Source organism: Podarcis bocagei (genome assembly GCF_964188305.1).
Source record: "Podarcis bocagei genome assembly, chromosome: 15".
NCBI lineage: Eukaryota > Metazoa > Chordata > Lepidosauria > Squamata > Lacertidae > Podarcis > Podarcis bocagei.
The window spans coordinates 33,297,598-33,315,581 of NC_138141.1; the positions used below are offsets into that span (position 1 = coordinate 33,297,598).

The 17,984-nt window shown below is 47.7% G+C and overlaps 2 protein-coding genes across 4 annotated transcripts in view; both read right to left on the reverse strand.

The window, feature by feature from the left end:
* Window positions 1-154: 154 nt before the first annotated feature.
* LOC308574849 (putative methyltransferase) overlaps window positions 155-17,984 on the reverse strand; it is a 30,764-nt gene continuing 12,934 nt past the window's right edge. Inside the window, exon 7 of the transcript XR_014002591.1 lies at window positions 155-369. The gene's annotated coding sequence lies outside the window, so the exon portion shown is untranslated. The remainder of the gene's footprint in view (window positions 370-17,984) is intronic.
* On the reverse strand, window positions 376-16,568 carry LOC308574850 (putative methyltransferase). 3 transcript variants are annotated; one of them, XM_081173180.1, is made up of 6 exons: window positions 15,571-16,545; window positions 13,796-13,956; window positions 12,199-12,412; window positions 2,689-2,789; window positions 2,126-2,263; window positions 376-745 (listed from the first exon to the last, which is right to left on the reverse strand). In XM_081173180.1, exons 1-6 carry the CDS (start codon window positions 15,679-15,681, stop codon window positions 655-657), a joined length of 816 nt encoding a protein of 271 aa, XP_081029306.1. In that variant the 5' UTR covers window positions 15,682-16,545; the 3' UTR covers window positions 376-654. The 3 variants fall into 3 exon arrangements, with proteins under 3 accessions (XP_081029306.1, XP_081029307.1, XP_081029308.1); XM_081173181.1 differs by lacking the exon at window positions 2,126-2,263 and having other exon boundaries at window positions 15,571-16,562; XM_081173182.1 differs by lacking the exons at window positions 376-745; window positions 2,126-2,263; window positions 2,689-2,789 and adding an exon at window positions 2,796-4,197 and having other exon boundaries at window positions 12,142-12,412; window positions 15,571-16,568.

Here is a 17,984-nt window from a genome sequence, read left to right on the forward strand (position 1 = left end):
AGGTTCACTGGATGTGAAGGCTTTAGTGTGAAGGCATTCATTGTGGATTTTTAATTTTTTTAATTGTCGTATGGTAATTGTTTTAAGCTGATTTCATTTGATTTGAGTTATATCAGCCATAAACGAACAACAAATAAAAGCAATGAATTCACTATTCAACTCAGTTCTGTTTTATTACGATACCAAATGAAAAGATTCTTAACAATGCACATGATTCTACATGAGAGGAGCAGGTAAAAGATGACACCGACTTCCAGTTTCAGAGGCAGCCACCCAGTGATCCAGGCCTGAGTTCTAACGCTTTTCCGACACCCAGCTCTCTTGTTTTCTGCCTCAACACGTGGGTGTCAGGGAGAATCTCCCTGACACCTTTTCTCTTCCATCTCAGATTGCCAGCTCTTATCAGTGGGCTAAACGGATTGTTTGCAGAGAGCTTCTGGAACAAGGTCCAAGGAGACAGACCAATCACTGCTGCAGGGAAGAGGTGACTTCAGAAGGCTTCTGGCCCGTTGATACCATCTAGTTCCCACTCTTCTTGAAATCAATGGAACTCTGGAATCACAACCTGCTGTCTTCACGACTGATAGAGCTGGGGTCCAAATCTGGCTTTCCTAGGCATGCGCCCTGCCCTGTGCATTTAGACTGACATTCCTCTCAGGAGCTCTTGCAGCCCAAGATGCAAATGTGCTTTGTGCGCAACTCCAGCTGGGTATCCCGAGAAGAAACGCCCATCGTCTCCAGAAACCTAGGGGAAGGAAAGCAAGAGAGCAAAAACCAGGGTTCAGTTCTGGGATTCATTGAAATGAAAACAATTACTGGACGAAACACCTCGAAATGTCCAGAGCTAGCCCCGCTCCATCTTTTCAAGGTTCAAACAAGTTGTCTTTTGACGGCAGCCAGGCGCATAATGGCGAGATACTTAGAAGAATTTGGGAGGCTGCCTCTTCGACAAACTGGTACAATAAAATGCGGGAAACGGCGGGTGTGGGGAAATGGGACTGAGGACATAAAGCTGGCATAAGGTTTGAAGCACGGCTTATGCACAGATTAAATGAATAGCTGGCATCTGGCAACACTCCTGACTTCGCCACTCACGTACGTTAGCGGACATTCCTGCATTGCAGGGGGTTGGACTAGATGGCCCTTAGGGACCCTTCCTTTTGAAAATAATTTTTAATTTGATTTTTTAAAAAGTATAAACCCGTAACAAAAAAACCCAAATATTGAGATTACTCTGAATCTCCTGACTTCCCCCACCCATCCCTTCTATTGGTCCTACTGATATTTACAACTGCATATCAATACTAATCCAAATTACCGTATTTTTCGCACTATAAGACGCACCAGACCACAAGACGCACCTAGTTTTTGGAGGAGGAAAACAAGAAAAATAATATTCTGAATCTCAGAAGTCAGAACAGCAAGAGGGATCACTGCACAGTGAAAGCAGCAATCCCTCTTGCTGTTCTGGCATCTGGGATAGCTGTGCAGCCTGCATTCGCTCCATAAGACGCACACACATTTCCCCTTAATTTTTAGGAGGGGAAAAGTGAGTCTTACAGAGCAAAAAATACGGTATTACCCTTGTAAATTATCCATACTTACTGTTACTTTACAATTGTGATTAAAATCCTGCTAATGTTTTAACTTGCTTTCAGTAGTCTCGTAGATAAATTATAAACTTTCCCCATTCTTTCTTAAAGTTCTTGTCTTCTTGATTTCTGAGCTTCCCAGTTAATTTTGCCATCAACTTGGCTTGCCATTCTTTTCTGGTCATGGTTATTTCTTCCTTCCATCCCTGGGCTAATTTTTTTTTGGGGGGGGGGTGGTTCCCATCCAACTTTACAATTCTGTTACTCTACATGGGAATTTTTTGAATTAAAAATTACAACGTGCATATTGGAGCTGAATTTTCATTTCAGGAAAAAATATGGAAATCCAAGACCTTCTGCTTTGCTCGCATCTTGTACTGAGAACAGTTACCGGTAAATTCTACTGCATGCCATCTATGAAAAGACATGCAACATCACAGGCTAAAGACTTAAACACAACTCCCCTAGTGGACTTAGCCATGGTTCCTTGGCCCTTCCACATTTGGCTTACTCCAGAGAACAGATTTTGTCACCTTCGCTCTGTGGTTTGGAGAAGTGATTTTGCCTCCTCAGGCTGGGCTTTCAGATAATGTCGGTACGGCGAGAGTGACTGGATATATCCTATTACGTCAGCAACACTCAGGGGAATTTTATCGAAAATATCCGTCATCCTGGAAAGAAGCAGAAAGCTTTAGGAGAAGTTCGGGGCTGAGTTGAGAGTACAGAAATCTTTTGACTACGGAAGTGGTGTCAATCATATGTATGTTTGCTCAGGAGAGTTTGGGTGTTCAACTTAGTGACTTTGACAGCATTGTTCTGGACTTTCCAATTTGCATTTGTTTAGTTCAAAAATATTTGATGTTGCTGTGTCATAAAAATATATCAAAGTCATTTACAGTAACAAAACCATACGACTTACAAATTCAGTAAGTTGGTAAAAAAAAAGTTAAAAACAGGTATCATTTAACAACTGTGGATGCATTCTTAATAGTTTGCATAAGCTTGGTGGAACAGAAATGTTTTTAGCAGGAGATTGAAGTGATTGGCATGGCTGGGTCCATGCACCGCATTGTACAAAAGGGCCTGATCCACTCACCTCTTCTTCTCCTGAAAGGGCAAAGAATCAAAGATTTCTTGGTAATCATTCTCAAGTGATTTGACCTTTGCATTTTTAAAGGTGAGAAGCTCGTCTTGGATCTGGAAAAGAGAGAGAGAGAGAGAAGGGGCAGGGGGTGGGAAGCCACAGTCATTTCTTTTATGCTTGCAAAAATCTCACTGTTCAAAGCATACTGCATAAAAGAGGATGCTGAGCTGTTAAAGGTGCAGAAATCCGGAGTAGAAAGATGGTCAACATGCAGATGCTCCCTATATGGAAAGACTAAAAGCATTGAGGGAAATGTGTGAGGTGTGGCAGCCTATAGAATAACGTATTTCAAGACTGTCACTCAGTATGTGCCCATTTGATGGCTGGGATCTGCGAAACTGGTCCTTTCACAAGTGTCACGTAACATTCATTCAGCACTTACAAGAAATCAATCTTTTATTGTGGCAGCACTTTGGAACTGCCTGCCCACTGACATATCTGGCTAAAAACTTTTTCATTCCTGCATGCCTACCTAGGTTTTAGTAGCTATAAGTGTTTGAAATGGTCAATTTTATTTATTTTATGTAACAGGTTTTTAATGTTTTTTAAATTGGTATTTCAAATTCTAGTCAGACCTCGGTTCCCGAATGCCTCCATTTTGGAACGTTTTGGCACCCAAACAGCGAGTAACTGCTCTGGTTTTTGAACGATTTTCAGCAGTGGCGTAGCGTGGGGGGTGCAGGGGGGCCGGCCGCACCGGCCGCAACATCTGGGGGGTAGGGTTAGGGGGTGCAAATCCACGGGTTAGGGGGCGCAAATTACTTGCCTTGCCCCGGGTGCTGAGAATCCACGCTACGCCACTGATTTTCAGAAGCCGAACATGCTATGCGGCTTCTGTTTTGAGTTTCCCTATTGTATTGAGGCTTCCGCTTTGTTTTCAGTTGTTGAATGTTCAGAAGTCGAATGGTCTTCTGGAACGGATTATGGTCGACAGCCGAGGTTTGACTGTAATATTTTAGACTGCCTTGAAAACCACTTGGAGGTCTTTTGTTTTATGTGGTGTGTGGGGGGGGGGCTATTTTAATTACTGAGCAGGGGTTAGTAAAAGTGTTGAAAGTCACGGTGCTTTGTAGAAACTGGCTTTATAAATATTGCTGTAATAAACTAACAGAAAATAGCCACATAGTCACAAATCTTCTGCATAGGAAGGTCTTAAAACTTCTGCAAAAAACATAAAGCAAGCTGACCATAAGAGCTTCTCACGGCAAACATTTCAGAGGGTGGGATGATTTTTTCTTATCCCCTTCATGTCCTCGCCTGGGCCCTGAAATGATATTCTTTTCCATAGTGCCAGTGTTTTGAAGGAGGGATTAAAATGCACCCAGGACTTGTAGGTTTGCTCAATTAACATAGATTGAAGGACTCTGCTGTCCTTCTACAGGAAAGAAACTTAAAAACAACAACAACCCCACCGACATTTGGGGCTAGAAAACTGGCAGGGATGGCCCTGAAATATGTGGCCTGACCGAATCGCTGTTATCAAGATGAATGTATTGCCTAGAATGTTATTTTTATTTCAAGCTTTGCAGATTGTTGATAAAATGGACTGTTTCAAGAGGTGGCAGAAAGACATTTCGAAATTCGTCTGGCAGGGCAAAAAACCCAGAATAAAATTCAAAATTTTAACAGATGCAAAGGAAAGAGGGGGATTTGCCCTGCCGGACTTTAAACTTTACTATGAATCAGCGGCTTTCTGCTGGATGAAAGACTGGCTGCTCCTCGAGAATACAGATATTTTGGATCTGGAAGGTTTCAACAATGTATTTGGATGGCATGCATATCTATGGTATGACAAGGTTAAAGCTCACAAAGCTTTTAAAAATCATATTGTCAGGAAAGCATTATATAATGTTTGGATTAAATACAAAGATTTGTTGGAAAACAAAACCCCAAGGTGGTTGTCGCCAATGGAGGCAAAAGCCGTGAAAAAGCTCAATATGGAGGCCAAATGGCCAAAATATTGGGAAATTTTGAAACAGGAGGGAGATAAACTGAAACTACAGAGCTTGGAGAAATTGAAAGATAAAGTACGAGACTGGCTCCATTATTATCAAATAATGGAAGTTTACAAACAGGACAGGAAAATTGGCTTCCAGGTGGAAAAATCAAAATTAGAAACAGAACTGCTAGAACCCAATGCTAAAAATTTGTCAAGAATGTATAACTTGCTGTTGAAATGGAACACACAAGATGAAACAGTAAAATCAGCTATGATTAAGTGGGCACAGGACATAGGTCATAACATTATGTTTGCTGACTGGGAACAGTTGTGGACCACCGGTATAAAATTTACGGCATATAATGCCTTAAAGGAAAATATTATGAAAATGATCTATAGGTGGTACATATAATGGTTGGGAGTTACTCGTGCTTAATCCTGCTCCGTTTGAGCATTAGATTGCCTGGTTAAACCCTCCGGACTGCACAGCCCATCTCAGCGTGGCTGCCCTTAGTCACTCGTAGAATCTGTCTGTGGGCGTTTCTTAAAGCGTTGCCAACATAAGAGTTGTTTGACGCCCAATCGTCTCCGCCTCTCACTGCGCGGGAGTCTCCTGCGCAGGGTGGGCGTGGGCAGCGGGGTGCTTCGGCTCTCCTCACTAACTTCCAACGAAGAGTCCTGGAGCCCCTGCACCTCCCTGTCCCGTTGCTCTCCTGGATCCCTGGTGTTACACTCATTCTCTTCCCCTTCTTCCCAGCTTAGTCTCCCTCTAGCGCTGGGACCTTCTCCTGCAGAATCAGAGACCCTCTCCTTCTCCCGTGCCTCTGATGGCAGTTCCCTGACATCCACCTCCCTCCCAGGGCCCCCTTCACTCCCCCTCCGACCCGGGGGCTCTATTGCAGCCTGTGATGGCCTGGGATTCCGAGTCTGAGAGTGAACTGGAGGAATCCCAGCCGGCACAGGAGTCCCCGCCTCCAGGGCCGGCTGAACTGGGGCAAGGCCTAGATGCTGAGGAGCCTGCACCTGTGCCAGATCCTCAGGGGCAGGCACCAGGTGAGACCATTCTGGCCCCAGAGGTGCTGGAGGACTCAGTGGCTACAGGTGAGCCTCCCCCGGGGCCCAGTAACCCTTCGGCCTCTCCTGAACTGCAGCGGCTTAGGGCACAGAGGCGAAGGGAACTGGTCTCTCCCAGGAGGAGTGCTCGCCTTAAGGCCAGGAGAGGCAGGGCTCCTGGGGGCCGGGACCACCCCCGGCCTTAGAAGAAGATAAAGGTCAGGCAGCCTGGTCCCAGGTTGCGGGAGCAACGTCGTTGTGGAGTACCTGCTTTTACCCAGACCTAGATCTGCACTCCCGGTGTGCCTGTTCCACGCCCGGCTTCCTGCTTCTACTCTCCGGTGTTCCTGTTCCTCGCCCGGCTGCCCGCTGCTGACCCACCAGTGTTCCTGTTCCCCGCCTGGCTCCCTGCTTCTGCTCTACCAGCGTTCCTGTTCCCCTGCCTGGCTCCCTGTTTCGGACCTCGCATCTCATCTAGTGATCGTCTACTCTGCTAGTGACTCTGGACTGAACTTCGGCTACGGTATCAGTACCTCCCCCCCCCCCGGGACCAGCACACAGCCTCTTCTCTGGTCGGCGAGCCAAGGAAACCCCGGAATGAGCTGTCCTCCTCATCTGTGGGTGTGAACACCTCTTCCCACCTGCTAATGTTCCCACCCAAGGAATGACTCTCCCAATCTGATTCTTCGTCGGATTCTGAAAACCCTTCGAAACTCTCTTCCTCCTCTGTGGTGCCGAACTGTTCCTCCCAGAATCGCTCTAAGGGCTTGGGTTTATCTGGAATCCGTCGGTGGAACACTTCCACCATATGCTTGTCGCCAACTGCCTCTGCTGGCACCCACGTGTTTTCCGACCAGGGCTCTCCTTCCCACGCCACCAAGTACTCCACTTGCCGACCTCTCCACCTTGAATCAACTATCTCTGCGGCCGAACTCTGGTGTTCCCTTTCTTCTACCTGTAGTTGTGGCATGACTTCTACCTCCCGCCCCTCGAATTCCCGCCCCTCTCTGTGTGGTGAGAGTAAGGACCTGTGGAACACGGGATGTATTTTCATGTTGTTGGGCAACCTGAGCTTGAACACCACGGGATTTATCTGTTGTATAACTTCAAATAGCCCCCGTCGTCTGGGCTGCAACTTCTTGCACCCTCCCTTAAAGGGTAACCCTTGAGTGGACAGCCACACGTGATCCCCCACCCTAATGGTTTCCCCTTCCCTTCGGTGTTTATCTGCTTGCTTCTTGTAATTGGCCTTGGCCCTTTCTAGGTTCATCTTGAGCTGTTGATGTAACGCTTCCAATTCTTCCACAAACTGTTCAGCTGCTGGCACACTCCAGCTCTGTTCCTCATTACCCGGGAATGCCCTGGGATGACACCCATAATTGGCTAAGAAGGGGCTCATACCGGTGGACACATGTTCAGCATTATTGTACGCAAATTCTGCTAGCGCTAGTTTCTTTACCCAATCATTCTGCCTCTCGCTAACGTAGCAGCGTAAGTATTGCTGGAGTACACTGTTTGCCCTTTCCGCCTGCCCATTGGTTTCTGGGTGTCTCGCTGTCGAGAAGCTGACCTCGACTTGCAGTAGGCTCATGAGCTTCCTCCAAAACCGGGAAGTAAATTGTTTTCCGCGGTCAGATAAAACCCTCAATGGGACGCCATGCAGCTTGAAAATGTGTTCTACAAACAACCGTGCCGTTTCTTCCGCCGTCACCGCATGTGAGCAGGCGATAAAATGGCACATTTTGGTTAGCAAGTTGACTACTACCATCACTGCTGTTTTTCCCCTCGATTTGGGCAAATCCATCATGAAATCAATTGACACCACCTCCCAGGGTTTGTTTGGTGTGGGTAAGGGTTCCAGCAAACCCGCTGGCACCGTGCGTTCCCCTTTGGCCCTCTGGCAGCGGTCACACCCTCTTACATATTCGCGTACATCTTCCCTCACCCGTGGCCACCAAAATTGTCGGGTCACCAGCATCATGGTTTTGTGTTGCCCAAAGTGCCCCGCTGTGGGGGTGTCATGTAGTTGTTTGAGTACCCTTCTTCTTAAAGCCTCTCCTGGTACGTACATCGCCCCCCTGTAGTACAACACCCCTTCCTTCTCCTCGAACCCCTCTGGTGCTCCCCTCCCATCTTGGAGTTCCCTGATTTTTGTTCGTGCGAATTCATCGTCCCTAGTGAGTCCTGCCAGTTCTCTCGTGCCCACTAGCGTTCCCACACACACCCATCGGTCCTCAGGTATGACGTGTCGGGTCTCCGGCGGCCCCTCTCCTTCGAAGTACTCTGGTTTCCGCGAGAGAGCGTCTGCTCTCACGTTTAGCTCGCCTGGCACATACTGGATTTCAAAGGAAAACTTGGAAAACTCCTGCGCCCAGTGAATCTGTCTCTGGTTGAGCACCCGTGCTGTCTGCCAGTATTCCAAGTTCTTATGATCTGTACAGACCTAGATCTTGCGCTGCGCCCCTATCAAAAAATGGCGCCACCGATGAAAGGCGGCGTAAATTGCTAGTTCTCGGTCGTACACAGTGTAGTTTTGTTCCGACTTGCTCAGTTTCCTCGAGAAAAAGGCACACGGTTTCCATTCTTGCTTGTTCAGTCCTGGCTGCAACAGAACCGCCCCAATAGCTCTGTCTGACGCGTCCATCTCCAACCGTAGTGGTTTCTCCAAATCCACATGCAGTAATTGTTCTTCTGATGCGAACGCCTTCTTCAAGCTTTCAAAGGATCGCTGGGCTTCCTCCGTCCACACAAACTTCTTTTTACTACTGAGACAGTCCGTGATTGGGGCTGTCAAGTGTGCAAAGTTCTTGATGAACTTCCTGTAGAAATTGCCAAAACCTAGGAACCTCTGCACGTCCTCTCGAGTCTTAGGGGTTTTCCACTCCAATACGGCTTGCACCTTGCTTGGGTCCATAGCTAAGCCTTTGTCAGATAACTTGTACCCCAGGAACTCCACCTCTCGGGCATGAAACTGACATTTCTCTAGCTTGACCCACAACTGGTGTTTCTGCCATCGTTGTAGCACTTCCCTGACATCTCTCACATGTTGCTCCTCATTTTCTGAATATATCAAGACGTCGTCCAGGAATGCTACACAGTTCTTGTAAAGCAGAGACCCCAACACGTGGTGCATGAACGCTTGAAAACAGGCGGAGACTGACTGTAATCCGAAAGGCATAACGAGATATTCAAAGGCCCCCAGGGGTGTGAACATGGTGGTTTTCCATTCATCTCCCTCTCTCATTCGGATTAAGTTGTAAGCCCCCCTAAGGTCTAGCTTGGTGAAAATCTTTCCCTTCCTCACTCTCGTCAGAATGTCGTCAATTCTGGTCATAGGGAAAGTCACAGGTTCTGACACCTAATTTACCCTTCTGAAGTCCACTACAAGCCTTGGCTTATCAGTGCCCTTTTTGTCCACAAAAAATACTGGACTACCCCCCCACTGCCTTTGACTCTCTTATGAACCCTCTCTTTAGGTTCTTGTCAATAAAGTCCCGTAACTCCTTCATCTCCCTGTCTGACATGGCATACAGCTTACCCACCGGCAGCTGCTCCCCAGGGAGCAAATTGATCTGGCAATCGAACGGCCTGTGGGGTGGCAGTTTATCTGCCTCCTTCTCACTGAAAACCTCCTTCAGATCAGCATATTGTGGTGGCACCCTTCCTTTACCCTCCACTGCAGTGCTAGCCACTCTGGCTACGCTCATCCTTGGCATTTCCCCGCCTAAGCAGTGCTGCAGGCAGTAGTCAGACCCAAAGCTGACGGTCCTCTGATGCCACGCCACCACCGGATCATGTTGCGCTAGCCAGCTCATCCCTAATATTATTGGAGGACCCGCTAATGAGGCAACGTGGAAGGCAATTGTCTCTGAGTGCCTAGACACTCTCATTCTCATCGGTGGGGTCTGGTGTGTAACTTCCCCCCCAATCAGTTCCCTCCCATCAATGGTGGTGACTTGCAGAGGTGCATCCAAAGGTAGCAGGTGAAGCTGATGCTCTAAGGCAAAGTCCCTGCTAAAAAAGTTGCATGAGCTTCCCGAGTCCAGCATACCTTGAACCTTCACTGGGTGCCCATTAGGGAGTTCTAGTACCACCTCAATGGCAATTGCAGCTCTTGGAGAATCTGGTTTGGGCACATTCATTGGTTGTTGGCTCGGCTGCTGTGCCCGCTGATTGGCAGCCAAGCGTTTCCGTTTCCCTGCTCCGGAGTCTGGGGTTCCTCCTCCTCGCCTCCCACGACCCCCACCATTCCTTGCCAGGCCTTCCTTTGTGGGCAGACTCTGGCAAAATGTCCTGGCCGTTGGCAAAGGAAACATTTCTTGGTCGTTTTTACATCCTTTCCCTCCTTTTTGCGACTCTCGCTGGAGTTTGAAACTTCCTGGGCGCGAGCACCGCCTATTTCCATTGGCTCCGCCAACGGGGAAGGCTGCCTAGGTATTCTAGGAATGCGGTAGTCATGACAACGCTGCTCTCTCCCTTCCCGCCTCTCTTGAGCCCGCGCTTCCTGTCTTACGCCAATCGCAAGGACTGCCTTGGTCAGCTGATCCATAGACTCTGGGCGTGGTGCGCGCAAAAGCTCATCTTTGACCGTTGGTGACAACCCCTCCTCAAATAGCATTTGTACGGGCTCCGAGTCCAGCTGCCACCCCAGGCGATGAACTATCATGGCAAAACGTGACCAATAGTCTCTAACTGACCCTTCTCCCTGCTTACAGTTCAGCAGTTCCCGTTTGGTCACACTCTGTTGCACATCGCTACTGAACATCGCGTCCATCGCCTGAAAGAATTCCAGTAGATCCTCCATGGCGTCATTCTGCGTCGCCATAAGTGGTCGAATCCACTCTCTCGCCCCGTCCTGCAAGTGCCCCACAATATAAGCAACTTTGGCTGCTTCATTCTCAAAATTGTTTTGCTGTAGCTTCTTGGCATTTTCTATTTCTGTTCTAAACGCCCCATACTCTTGAGGCTTTCCCCCAAACTTGTGCACCAGTCCCGGTACCTTCCTTGCTATGGGGGTGGGTTTCCCCTGAGCATCCTGAGACCGTCGTTCGTCCAGCCTCGCCGTTCAGGATGGCTATGTGCTCTTCCAGATCGCGGTTTCTCTCCTCCAGTGATTGGCCTCCAGCCGCCCCTCTCTTGGCTCCGACTTCTCCGGTCTTACTCATGATGCCCCCCTTCTGCTTGTTGCGCACGAGCAACTTTCAGTGACAGACAGATTGCTATAATGGTTGGGAGTTACTCGTGCGTAATCCTGCCCCGTTTGAGCATTAGATTGCCTGGTTAAACCCTCCGGACTGCACAGCCCATCTCAGCGTGGCTGCCCTTAGTCACTCGTAGAATCTGTCTGTGGGCATTTCTTAAAGCGTTGCCAACATAAGAGTTGTTTGACACCCAATCATCTCCGCCTCTCACTGCGCGGGAGTCTCCTGCGCAGGGTGGGCGTGGGCAGCAGGGTACTTGGGCTCTCCTCACTAACTTCCAACGAAGAGTCCTGGAGCCCCTGCACCTCCCTGTCCCGTTGCTCTCCTGGATCCCTGGTGTTACACTCATTCTCTTCCCCTTCTTCCCAGCTTAGTCTCCCTCTAGCGCTGGGACCTTCTCCTGCAGAATCAGAGACCCTCTCCTTCTCCCGTGCCTCTGATGGCAGTTCCCTGACAGTACATGACCCCAGTCAAGCTAGCAAAAATCTACCATTTGCCTGATAATAAGTGTTGGAAATGTAAAGAAACTGAATGTACTTTCTACCACCTTTGGTGGACGTGCCCGAAGATTAAGGCTTTTTGGGAAATGATATATAATGAAATGAAAAAGGTACTTAAATGTACTTTCCCTAAGAAACCAGAGGCCTTTCTCTTGGGCATTGTTGGCCAATTGGTGTTAAAGAAAGACAGAAATTTTTTTATGTACGCTACAACAGCAGCAAGAATACTCATCGCAAAGTATTGGAATAGACAAGATCTACCCACTCTGGAAGAATGGCAGATGAAGGTGATTGACTACACGGGACTGGCTGAAATGACCGGCAGAATCCGTGATCAGGGGAAAGAGACGGCGGATGAAGACTGGAAAAAATTTAAAATTTATCTTAAGAAACATTGTAAAATTAATGAATGTTAAAATGTTGAAGTTTTTGAAAAAAGGGGATTACACCTGCAAAAGATTAAGTAAAGGGAAAGAATAAGGGAAAATTGGATAAAATTAAGGGGTAGGATTTGCTGAAACGAATTTGGAAATTGGGATGCAGAAAGGGGAGGTATGCGGAAGTCGGTGAAGTAAGGTTTAAGAAATAAGGATTTGAAATTATACATGTTTGTTTATGTGTTTGTTTGTTGTTATTGTGTTATGTCTGTGTTTATAAAAATTGTGAAAAACTAATAAAAAATTTATTTAAAAAAAAAAAAGAAATATGTGGCCTGAGGGCAGACCTCAGGTCCGAGGTCTGGGCAGGCAGGCCTGTGCGATGGACTGACCTCTCTGAAGATCTCCGTTAACTTCTCTGTACAATCTTTGTAACACAACTGCATGTGCTGGTTGTAGGAGCTGAAGACCACACAGCCTGACGGCTTGAGAACTCGGTCCACTTCCCTCAGAAAGCGAGGCCCGTCAAACCAGTGGACGGCCGCAAATGCCGTGACCAGGTCCACAGAGCCGTCTTCGAAAGGGAGGTCTTCGGCAGGGCACACCCTGTGAGAGGAGATGGCAAGGTGGTTGTTCGAAGCCTCCTGGATCAGGCCCAAGGCCCATCTGGCTAAGCATCCTGTTCCCACAGTGGCCAGCCAGATGCTCCAATGGGAAACCTGCGAACAAAGCCTGGGTGCAAGACCAGCGGCAGAGGAAGCCGCTTGGGCGCCTGGGGCAGTGCGCCCAGTGGGTGAGCCACCCATCGGGGGCAGGGCGCACCGCGGGGCCTCCAGAGTCTGCCTGCCTTCTCCCACTCAGCCACCCTACAGCCACCACATTACTCTCAGGAGAGATGCGTAGCTCAGGCGCACTGCAGGCCCCGCGGTGAGTGCTGCCTGGCATTTTGTCACCCCCCTCAGTGGTGACACCCGGGGCGGACCGCACCCACAGCACCCCCTTTCCTGGCCCCTTTGCAAGACTCCTCTCCCCTTCTGTGGTTTCCAGCAACTGGAATTCAGTAGCATTGCTGTCTCCAGCTGTGGAGACAGAGCACAGCCATCGTCATACCACCCAACATTTCTCCGATGAAAATAGGGGTGTCCTATTCCATAATCATTGTATTCTTTATACCCAAGCCATTTGACTGGGTCGCTCCAGCCACTCTGGGCGGCTTCCAACATATATAAAAACATAACAAAACACTACACATTAAAAAAAACACCGAAAACCTTCCCTGTGCTTCAGGTGTCTTCTAAGGTTGTATGGTTGCATAACTCCATACCCTCGAATGAAAATTTGGACGTCCTAAGGAAAAGTGAGACATTCCGGGGCTGCTTTTGTAAATCTGTAACAAATGATGGCTCCCAGAATCCTCTGGGGGAAGCCATGACTATTTAAAGTGGTATGATAGCGCTTTAAATATACGTTCATATTTTAATACTTATTATCTAATTTGTGGAGTAATTGGAAGTGTCTGTGTGCACAAACATCAGAGCATAAGGAAAGCCTTCTGGATCAGGCCTAGGGCCCGTCTAGTCCAGCATCCTGTTCTCACAATGGTCCACCAGATACCTGGGGGAAGCCCACAAGCAGGATTTGAGCAAAATGGCTTCCCTCCTGCGACTTCCGGTAGTCAGAAAAACTGGCCTTCACTCTGCCCACCTTGTAGGTCCAGCAGAGGCATTGTGGCTAGTAGCCACTGATAGGCCTCTTCCTTAATTTCTCTAGTCTTCGTTTAAAGCCATCCAAGTTGGTGGCCGTCCCTGCCTCATGTGGGAGGGAGTTCCATAGTTTAAATATGGACTGCATGAAGCTGTGTTATCTTTCGTCGGTCCTGAATCTTCCAACATTCAGCTTCAAGAGCTCTAGTGTGGTGAGAGAGGGAGAAAAACGTCTTCCTGCCTGCTTTCTCTTGGCCATCCACGTGCAAGGTCAGCTCCTACTTACAGATAAGAGACATTGGGCGGTTGTGGAGCTCTCCTGGCCTCCTCAATCTGAGCTTCACTGATGTCTGTCCCGACCACCTTCTCAAAATGTTTTGCCAGCATCCGAGTGCTTTGGCCCGAGCCACAACCCACGTCGACTGCCAGCTGCCCGGGGCTCACTCTCTGAGAAAAGATAGCGACACATCTCACAAATGCATCGCCAGGCCATTGTCAGCAAGGCTAGCACCTCAAAGTGCAAGTAGATAAATAGGTACCACAATGGCGGGAAGGTAAATGGCATTTCCGTGCGCTGCTCTGGTTTGCCAGTAGCGGCTTAGTCATGCTGGCCACATGACCCGGAAGTTGTACACCGGCTCCCTCGGCCAATAAAGCGAGATGAGCGCCGCAACCCCAGAGTCGGCCACGACTGGACCTAATGGTCAGGGGTCCCTTTACCTTTACCTTTTAGGGAACCTGTGGATCCTGCACCCACCCACCCCAATGTTGTTGAGACAGTACAGCCCCCTGTCCTCTGCAGCCAGCATGGCCAGTAGTTAGCATGGATGGGAGTTGTAGTCAAAGGAACTACATTGTGAGGGACACGGCTTTCCCACTCCTGACTTACCCAAGGCCGTACAGTGGTAGCTCGGATTACATACGCTTCAGGTTACATACGCTTCAGGTTACAGATTCCACTAACCCAGAAATAGTGCTTCAGGTTAAGAACTTTGCTTCAGGATAAGAACAGAAATCGGGCTCCGGCAGCGCAGCGGCAGCAGGAGGCCCCATTAGCTAAAATGATGCTTCAGGTTAAGAACAGTTTCAGATTAAGAACTGACCTCCGGAACGAATTAAGTACTTAACCCGAGGTACCACTGTACCCATCTAGGTCTGATACATGAGCAGTTTTCACTCAAACACAGTGAAACCAGCTGTGAATTAACACAAAAATGTCATGGGCTGCTTGGACGCAGAAAAATGGTGGGAGGAACCTGCTGGGTAAAAGCCAACTCCATTTTCTTCTTATATCACTGCCACCCCCTTGTTACTACCTAGGCACAGTACCAAGAGGTGTAAGACCTTTTGCTAGAGTTCTAATGGTTCTTTGTTATGAATATGTGTTTACCCTTAGCCTTATGCCTGCTAGAAGTTTTCATGGAAAAGGAATAACGAAAGATTGGTTGTTTACAAGAAATGAAAGAGACAGAATATTTACTTCGGGAAGCAAAGTGACACTGTAGAATCGTGGAGTTAGAAAGGACCAGAGGCGCAGCAGGGCCTTGTTTTAGGCTGCTCAGCCTCCTCGTCTAGCAGCTGACGCAGGAGGTAGCGCCGCCTCTGCCGCCACTTTTCCTCACAACCTCCATCCAGCCCCCAGAGCTTCAACTCCAGATATTTTGGTCTGGATTGGAGAGAGAGGAGGAGAGCTGGAGGGGAAAGCAGACATTCAGAGGTTTTTTTCAAGGGTGCTCCCCACTTTGCACAATTTCACTTATGTGGGTGGGGGGCAGAACACAACCCCCACATAAGGGAGGGGGAGTTTTTCAGTGCCTGTACTGTTATATACCAATGTTAGATTATGGAAAGGGTCTTCTAGAGGAATCATTTACCATGCTAATTTTTTCCTCAAGTATTAAGAAGGCCAGGAAGCCTTCCAGGACATCTTCAGGATAAAGATTAGTATCAGAGTCAAGAAAGTTCATAATGGAGCTCTCCTTTTATATAAAATTATGCCAACTGTATGAATGCAGTGATCTACGGGTATAAGTTCAGACTGATACACACTATTGTTCTTACCTTTTCTTCCAGGTACGAGAAGATGACGCCCTGTAGGTTCTCCTGTGGGGAAAACCTGTATTTTTGATAAATAGCAGCATGAGTCCTGTCCTCAAACAGACGAGTGGCCATGGTTTCACGGAGCACAGCTTGCAACTTCTGCAACTTCCTAGGGACACTGGTCTGCCTTTGTGCGTTTTAAAATGGTTTAACAGTGAAGCTATTTATTGTAGCGCTTTTAAATGTTTAACAGAGAAGGAATGTCCTCGTTTTCCTGTAGCGTAGTGAACTTTGGCACCAGAAAGAAGCCTGCCTCTTTCAGAATGCTGACTGTGCAATGCTAATTATTTCTCAGATTTGCTTTTTTGCAGCCAAGAAGCAAAGGATTCAGCTCTGAAATCCCTCTAGGGCAGCCTTGTAATAAAAAAAATTAAGGTCTTATATATATAAAATGTTAATAAATGTACCAACCAAGCACATACATAGATATGTGGACCACATGTCTGGAGCAGCACAGGAAGACCGTCCTGAAACCATTTTGACTCCCAAACTGACGAAATGTTTTCTCTGCGAGGAGGCAGGGGGTGAGGGAACCTTCCCTTTGTCTCAGGAATTGGGAAATCACCATCTCAAAGGAATTGGCAGACTACCAGAAAAGGTAATCAGATAAGGCATTATCAGATAACCTGGGTGTTATGTGTTGATGTTCTCACCCTGGCCACCAGGGGAATTGTGTATATAGTTTTCACTCAGCTCCACATAAGTTAATTTAGGCAGAAAACTCTGGGGTATTGTTGTTACAATGTTGACAGACAGCTGCCTATAAAAGTAGGCCGGCTGAGCTGTTCAGTTCAGTTTAGTTCCAGCTTACTATAAAGAACCACTTGGAGAAATCTCTGTGTCAACTGCTATGTCCACCCACAACTTAATACTGGCAGACAGAAAAAACAACAACATTCAAATTTCTGTTGTAGACCACGTTTTCTGTGCTGTAGGTATGATGTTTCTGGGGGGTGGACCGGGGTTACACCCCTTCTGTGATGTTGATATGATGTATGGAGGGGTGGTCTTGAGCTCCAGGGCAGGGAATTTCAAATGTCTATACAGTATAAGGGCAGACACACCTTTGTTCTGGGTCCTCCTCCTTTCCTGCGTGTGAGGGGAGCACCCTGTTGCAATAGCTTTAATGGTTTTATTAGATTTTAGATCAAAGCAATAATTTACTGTGGGAACTAATTGCCCTTATAAAATTAACAAATGATAAAGTGATTCAAGTTCACACACACACAATACTGAGTCTCTCTGGCCAGAAACAGCATTCCTCCGTAATCCCATCTCCACTGTCATAGAATCATAGAATCATAGAATCATAGAGTTGGAAGAGACCACAAGGGCCATCGAGTCCAACCCCCTGCCAAGCAGGAAACACCATCAGAGCACTCCTGACATATGGTTGTCAAGCCTCTGCTTAAAGACCTCCAAAGTAGGAGACTCCACCACACTCCTTGGCAGCAAATTCCACTGTCGAACAGCTCTTACTGTCAGGAAGTTCTTCCTAATGTTTAGGTGGAATCTTCTTTCTTGTAGTTTGGATCCATTGCTCCGTGTCCGCTTCTCTGGAGCAGCAGAAAACAACCTTTCTCCCTCCTCTATGTGACATCCTTTTATATATTTGAACATGGCTATCATATCACCCCTTAACCTCCTCTTCTCCAGGCTAAACATGCCCAGCTCCCTTAGCCGTTCCTCATAAGGCATCGTTTCCAGGCCTTTGACCATTTTGGTTGCCCTCCTCTGGACACGTTCCAGCTTGTCAGTGTCCTTCTTGAATTGTGGTGCCCAGAACTGGACACAGTACTCCAGGTGAGGTCTGACCAGAGCAGAATACAGTGGCACTATTACTTCCCTTGATCTAGATGCTATACTCCTATTGATGCAGCCCAGAATTGCATTGGCTTTTTTAGCTGCCGCGTCACACTGTTGGCTCATGTCAAGTTTGTGGTCAACCAAGACTCCTAGATCCTTTTCACATGTACTGCTCTCAAGCCAGGTGTCACCCATCTTATATTTGTGCCTCTCATTTTTTTTGCCCAAGTGCAATACTTTACATTTCTCCCTGTTAAAGTTCATCTTGTTTGTTTTGGCCCAGTTCTCTAATCTGTCAAGGTCGTTTTGAAGTGTGATCCTGTCCTCTGGGGTGTTAGCCACCCCTCCCAGTTTGGTGTCATCTGCAAATTTGATCAGGATGCCCTTGAGTCCATCATCCAAGTCGTTGATAAAGATGTTGAATAAGACCGGGCCCAAGACAGAACCCTGTGGCACCCCACTAGTCACTCTTCTCCAGGATGAAGAGGAACCATTGATGAGCACTCTTTGGGTTCGGTCAGTCAGCCAGTTACAAATCCACTGAGTGGTAGCATAGTCAAGACCGCATT